At 41.7% G+C, this 7,183-nt stretch overlaps 1 protein-coding gene across 1 annotated transcript in view; it reads right to left on the bottom strand.

Moving 5' to 3' along the window:
- Nucleotides 1–1,684: 1,684 nt before the first annotated feature.
- si:dkey-106g10.7 (uncharacterized protein C11orf95 homolog) overlaps nucleotides 1,685–7,183 on the bottom strand; it is a gene marked incomplete in the record, with an annotated part of 10,845 nt that continues 5,346 nt past the window's right edge. Inside the window, 2 exon segments of the mRNA XM_035675181.1 lie at nucleotides 1,685–5,242; nucleotides 6,221–6,676. Coding sequence (XP_035531074.1) covers nucleotides 4,743–5,242; nucleotides 6,221–6,676 — 956 coding nt within the window.

The raw sequence follows: 7,183 nt of genomic DNA, 5'->3' as shown, positions 1-7,183 counted from the left end.
CTTGGCTTGGTGGATCTGTTCTCTCTGGGTAAAGGCTACTCTCAGAGGGCCTTGGGGGGAAAAAAAACAACTATTTCCCAGCATGCCTACAAAGTGTGTGGACGGAGGATTAAAAAAAGCATCTAGATGAAATATATAAAGAAGATTTAACTTCTGAGTCTGCTGTCTGTTATGGTGTTTGGGTGGAGAAGGGATTATAGTTTCTAATTTTAGGCTAGGCCAGTGTACTAAAACCATTAAGTGTTAATAGTAACATGCAGACTTGACATCCCATTTAAAGCCTATGTGGTATTACATAATAGAATTAACGCTGCAGTCATGAATGCTAAATGAAGTGTTACAAAGTTAGCAGCTATGTTACAGATGAACATACAGCTCAGATAGCAGGGTGGTGTAGTTTTCAGTTAGCGTGATTTGATATAAGCCTCAAATTTTCTCAGAGCAGCTTTAAAGCTCCCCTCCAGTCAGGAATCAATGTTTCTTCTTGTCCCTACAGTGTGCTGTTTAAATGCTTTGCAGAGTTTGACTGTAGAAGGATGTTTTCACATTCATCTGCTGAAAGTGGAAAGTTTCTCTGTGCTCATCATCACATTGGGCCTATGAGCATGAATTGTGACAACACAGTGCACACATCAGACACATTATTGTTCCAAGCAGACCACTGGTATATACACTGATCAGCCATAACATTATGACCACCTACAGCCCCATACCAACAAACTGTGATGCTCTGTGTGTTCTGACACCTTTCTATCAGAACCAGCATTAACTTTTTCAGCAATTTGAGCTACAGTAGCTCGTCTGTTGGACACACACGGGCCAGCCTTCACTCCCCACGTGTATCAGTGAGCTCTGGCCGCCCATTGATCTCTGCAGACCGGGAACACCCCACAAGAGCTGCAGGTTTGGAGATGCTCTGACCCAGTGGTTTAGCCATCACAATGTGGCCCTTGTCAAAGTCTCTCAAATCCTCACCTGCCCATTTTTCCTGCTTCTAACACCCCAATCAGCCTCTGAGGACAAAACGTTTACTTGCTGCCTAATTTATCCCACCCACTGACAGGAGCCATGATAACCAGATAATCTGTTATTCACTTTACCTGTCAGTGCTCAGAATGATATGGCTGATTGGTGTATGTCTTCATACATGTCTGGAGAGGATCTTTAAATACAAACTTAAGTAGTTAGTAGTTAATGGACTGTTAGCTGAATAAGAATTACTAGCATAATTGGATCTGGCTAAAATCCCTGACTCTGTTTGACTTGAATGGATCCGATCTTATTTTTTTTATTTATATTGTTTTATGTTTATTTATATCTTATTATTTATTATAAATAATTATATGTCAACTTTTTTTTTCTGATGCCTGTGATGAGGAGGAGTCATGTTTGGGGTTCACTATATGGCCAAAAGCATATGGACACATGTGAACATTACACACAGCTACTGTATGTGAGAGATCATTCCAAAATCAGAATCTTATCTTAAAGCTACAATAGAGCCAGGAAAGACAGGTGATTCTGTTTCACGTCCTACTGTCAGGATAAAGTGAAAGTTTCAGCAAACATGACAAATATTTTCATAAAAGTTACCTACTGTAGCTTTAATGTAGCATTATCAGCCCCCTGCATTGGAACTAAGGAACATAACCCGAATCAGAAAAGACTAAATAAATGGCAGCAGTTTCATGGTGTTGAGTATTTATTCAAAGATCATGGAGGAGAGAATACATATGTCACATGTTGGCCATGTACAGATGAAAGGTGAAAGTGAAGAAAAATGAGGAGCAGGTCTCTCCCCACACCATCATACACAGTACAAACACACACATACACACACACACACAGAAGCAAATGTTTTATCATTCGTTTCACTGTAACTTACTTCATTTTAAATAATTAAGTGCTATGTCAGAACTCTTCTAGAGCGATGTGGGGGCCTATTCTTAGCCGAAGTGAACCAATAAAGTGGGAATATGACACCGTTTCTGTGCTGTCACAGTGCTGCTTGTCCTTCACTGTTACATCAGTATCAAAAGCTTCAACTGAGCAAATTCTGTCAATGTACAACAGAGTAATAGGGACACTGGGGTTTTGTTTTTGGAATTTTTTGCGGCATGCACTGTAGCCGTTACCACCTAAAAAGTGGATTCCGTCGATAAAATTATATGTGCATGTTTTAGTTTTTCTTCTTTCCTCTAAAATGACAACTTTATGTCAAAATAATAAATTAAATATAAATATGTTAATTCCGTATTTTGTATTCCACTTTTTCTCGTATTGATCTTTTTCCTCAAAATTCCACTTGCACTCTAGCATGACCATTTCCTTCATATATTACTTTTTTTCTCAAAATATTAGCTTTTTTTCCAAATCACAACTTTATTTGAGAATCAACACTGAAATACTGACTTTTTACATATATTATGGCTACACCTGAAAATTACAACCTAATTGTAATATTATAATTTACAAAATATTTGAACAAAATCTCAAAAAAGTTTTTTGTTTGTTTTTGCTTCAACAGTGGCCCTAATACTCTGTCGTATTTATAGCATCACCTATACAACCACAGCTGACACGTATCCAGTATCTTCAAATGTCAACAGCCAAGATCACTGATGAAATGGTTGCTGATGAAAACAGAATCCCTGAGTTACATTTTCCCGGTGAAGAAGTGACATTTTATGGCAGACTTTTCTTTCTTAGACAGCTGCAAGTTTTTCTTCAACTTCTTTTGTTGCACACACTCTGTACAGTGAATGGAGAAATGAAACAGTACCGAGACTGGAGCAAACTTCTCAAAGCAAACGTCCAACAAGCCGCTCTCCAGCCGTGTAAGATCATCATTGCTGAAATCTTCTCTGAAGTAGAAAAACTGGACATAATTACAAACACATTTTGTAGAAACCAGGGTGCATAAAAGTGCTTGTATAAAGGAAAAATAATTCTTTTTTTTCATATATTTACATATTCTTTTTGTGCAGTTTTACCTAAAATGAGTTGTAGAGGATGAAAAGGATGCAGGCCGGTGTAGTAACGATGGAAACTGACAGAGAGATAACATATCTCATTATAATGGATGAGAGAGAGGATGGCGTCCTTCTCCTCCACTGTAAACAAAGAATTAAATAGACTGCACGCTGGCATTCATTGTCTTCAGCAATAACATCAAACACAGTCTCATTCAATTGGCTGTACAGAAGGAACGCTGGGGTTTAGTACATTTTTGGGGACAAAGTGCTGCATTGTCTTCAGACACATTATCATAAAACTAACTCACCTCGGCCTCGCCGAAGACTCTGTTTCTAACTTCCTGAGAGCGTAAGACTCTGGCCCCGACCAGAAACAAGCCCTGGGCCCCCTCCTGGACCTGAGAGTTAAAGGACCAGTGCATAGGATTTAGTGGCATCTAGTGGTGAAACTAACTGAATACCACTCACCTTCTGAGCATGGGTGTGTATGAAAAATGTTAAAAGGCCCTATCTGCAGCCAGTGTTTGGGTTGTCCATTCTGTAGAAACATGGTGGTTCAACATGGCACGATAGAAAGTGCGAATTCAAAATTAATTTGTGTCTTTGCTAAATAGGTAACACTAAAAGCTTGGTGACGTTGTAGTGACTTCTTGCAGGGCTAGTTCTCGTTGTTCTCTCTGGCAAGCTAACTTATCAGGTAGCTGGGAACATGCTAGTTTATCAAGCTAGCTGGCTTGATAACTGCCAATTAGCGAGCTTGCTAACTAGACAATAAGTAAACACTTGAGTCACAGTTTGCTGTTGCTCTATAGCATAAATTCGATTGTTAAAGTCCAGCACAGTTGAACTCTACACAAAAGCACCATGCAGATTAATGAGGCCTCAGCGAGCCAATACTTGCGAGGCTAGATGGCGAGCTACTGTACCTGGTGGATTATCTGCTAACATGCTAGCTAGCCGTGAACATGCTAGCACTAGCCAAATGTCACTATCACAATGCTGATTTGATTTAGCCCTAATAAAATTTTTTTTTTTAGTAAATCTAAGCAAAATGCAGATTTTGTGCATCCCTATAAACGTGAACGCATTTCCTGAATCTCACCAGGTCCTCAGGTGACACAGACCCAGTGCAGATGAGGCTTTACTTTCAAATGAGTGGCTGGACTTTCATTTTTTAGGCTATGACATTTACTCTGCTTCCTGCCACAGCAGTACTCTCAGATCCAGATTTAAAGGGGAAATTCCAGTATTTGTAAAATGGGTCTCATTCTTTTTGTCCATTATGACTAGGGCTGCACACGACATGGTAAACAAAATCATATTGGGATAATTTTAAACAATATTGCAATTCACGAGTGAACATTTTTGAAACATAATTTTAATTTCACTGAAAAAAGTATTCAAACCATGATGATGTGACATCTGTTGAGGTATGTACGAAAGGACATCTCTGCAGGACATCTCTGCAGTACTTCATTATAATCCTGTTTGCCACAGTTTCTGCTTTTTGGATATTGCACTTGGCCATATTGCGATTTTGATAATATTTAGATGAAATGTGCAGCCCTAATTACGACAACAGCTCGAAATAACATTTTACTCAGCACCTGTATTGTAGAGATTTGAGAAATTTCCACTCTAGCAAGAATAAGGTCAGAGGGGACAAGGGACTTTGTTTGATACCTACTTGAATTTCCCTTTAAGAAAGCGGGCGGAGGGCTGTTTCTGAACAGGGGCCGTGTGAGGAGCAACGGACGGAAGCCCTTTCTAAGTGCCAAAGTGTGCTGGAGCTGCAGCTGGAGCCAGCTCGGTGTGTCCGTGGTCCTGGGAGGAGAAGCAGTCATCGGAGTGGATGAAGTGCAGCGCGGTCTGGTTGTAGCTCAGCAGGGCCTGCTGCTTCTCCTCCGCACTGTAGTCCAGAGAGTGTGGGTGTACCTGCTGGATGTGCCTCTTGATGGTGCTGACCTTCAGCGTGGCCAGGGTGGCTCCGCACACCATGCAGATTAGCCCGTGTCTGCGGCAGTCGTAATCCATCAGGTACTCCATCCGCCAGCGCACCTGGTAGTTCCTCCTCTGGTCCTTCCCGGGGTAATGGCCGTGACGAGAGGGCGTGGCTGCAGCGGCGCCTTCCCTTGCTTTACCCTTGCTCCCGCTCACGCCCTCTTCCTTCTTCACCATTTTGCTGGGTGATCTGACATCGGGGGAGGCGTCCTCTTTCGTCTCTCCTGTGGTGTTTAGCACATCCTCTCCGCTCGAGTTTATTTCTGCTAAAACAACAAGTGAATGAGAGGGAGGGTATCTTAAAGTATTTTAACTTTAATTTTCCTGTTTTTCCTGTTGTCTGAGTGACTCATGGGGCAGACAACTTTTGAAACGGGTCCAGTATTGAGTGAGAGCTGCACCACAAAACTGTCTGCAGTATAATCCATGTCAATTTACAGCCACTTTGTTTTCTCTACTGACAGACTCAGATTGTTATTCTCAGTGTCTGGCAGCATTGTGGAAAGGATCCCTACAGTGATAGAGCTTTTTGTGAAGGAATAAGATCGTTTTTGTTTAACCAGAAACAGCCGTTATATTGCTGTATTTAAAGCCACCAGACTCCATTTACAAAAATAGTCATTTAAACTTGTAAGATCATGACACTTCATTCACAATTGACAGAAACAAAATAAAACACATCAAAACCTTGGTTTGTCTTTCCACCATTCCAACGATTTAAACCCTTTATTCACAAAGTTAAGGGTGAAAATATTAGAGAGGGAAAGAGCTGATATGTTCACATCAATTATTAACAATTATTAACACTAACATTGAATTAAGGGTTTCTTTTGACCAAACCAGAGTTGGCGATTGTCTGTTGAGTTTGAATGTTGCTGAAGTGTTACGATGTTACTGTTTTTGTCAATGAAGTCTGGTGGCTTCAGTGACACAAGCTAACGCCAGTAGAAGCTATTTAGAAAGTTCTACTGAATAGGCTGTGTTGTTGCTGATGGAAACTGATAATATACTGAATTCATCAAGACAATAAATACACATGGAAATAGTGAGTTTGCATTACAGCAAATTAAAGAAAGCAGCAATTCAGAGGTCAGGGATAATACATACAGGTGAAACAGGGAAAATAAGGAATGAAGGCCTGTCTCAAAACATTTGTATAAAAATGACCTACTGCAGCTTTAATAAACACCACTATTTGAGAAGTATTTACAGTATTACAGTCACTGCGGCTAAAAGCATCTCACCATCTTGAATGTGTGTGCCTTCACTAGAATAATCTTTGGTCCAGGCGGCTGCCATGGCTTCCCTTTCTTGTCGGCTCAGTGTTGTGGTCTCGGGGTGACATTCCTGGATGTGGCGTCGGAAGCTGCTGACCTTGGATTCGTGCAGCACCTGAGAACACACCATGCAGAACGTCCCCCGGCCCTGGGGCCCGTAGGCCACCAGGTAGTCGAGACGGAGTCGCCAGGGGTCACCCCCACGCAGCCGCCTCTTCCTGGGCTGGCGGAGGGGCTGGGGTCCCTGCTGCGGAACTCCGACACCGCCATCCTCACCGATAAGACAGGTGTCCTGAGTTAAAGTGCCGTCACCTTCTGGGTACAAGTCAGCGTTGATCTGGATGGCCTCCACATCCTGAGCAAAGAGGTCCACCCCGCCATCTTTGGTGTTGGGCTCTGATTTGATTGAGTTTTCTGACTCTTCTGTTATACAACATATTAAAGATAGAAAGATATATAAATATTACTTCTTTGGCAACTACATGTCCCATGAAGCTTTGGCACTGTGCCTGGGGAATCATGGGAACTGTTGCTGAATGATAAAACCAAATAATTATTAGAAATGGAGCACACTGAGGAGCAGACACGGACTCTGGACGGGAGGCAGTGTTGATAGACTCAAGTGGGTGATGGGACATCCAGGCTGCTCGGCTCACCCTGTTACCATGGCAACACTGATCCAGATAAGCAGTGATAAAAAAGAGTTGGTGGGTGGTGGATTTGTGCTAGTGACGTCAACACATTTCAGACTGATAAGACTAAGTGATAAGAGGAATCTAACTATACCTATTCTAGTTCTATAGATTGACCAAAAGTAGTGTTTAAAGCTCCCCTCCAGTCAGGAATCAGTGTTTGTTCCTGTTCCTACAGTGTGATGTTTGAATGCTGTCTGTGCAGAGTTTGACTGTAGAAGGATGTTTTCACATTCAT

This window comes from Morone saxatilis, unplaced genomic scaffold (genome assembly GCF_004916995.1).
Source record: "Morone saxatilis isolate NCDOM2014 unplaced genomic scaffold, NCSU_SB_2.0 Contig4, whole genome shotgun sequence".
Taxonomy (NCBI): domain Eukaryota; kingdom Metazoa; phylum Chordata; class Actinopteri; family Moronidae; genus Morone; species Morone saxatilis.
This window is presented reverse-complemented; position numbering and strand designations above follow the sequence as displayed.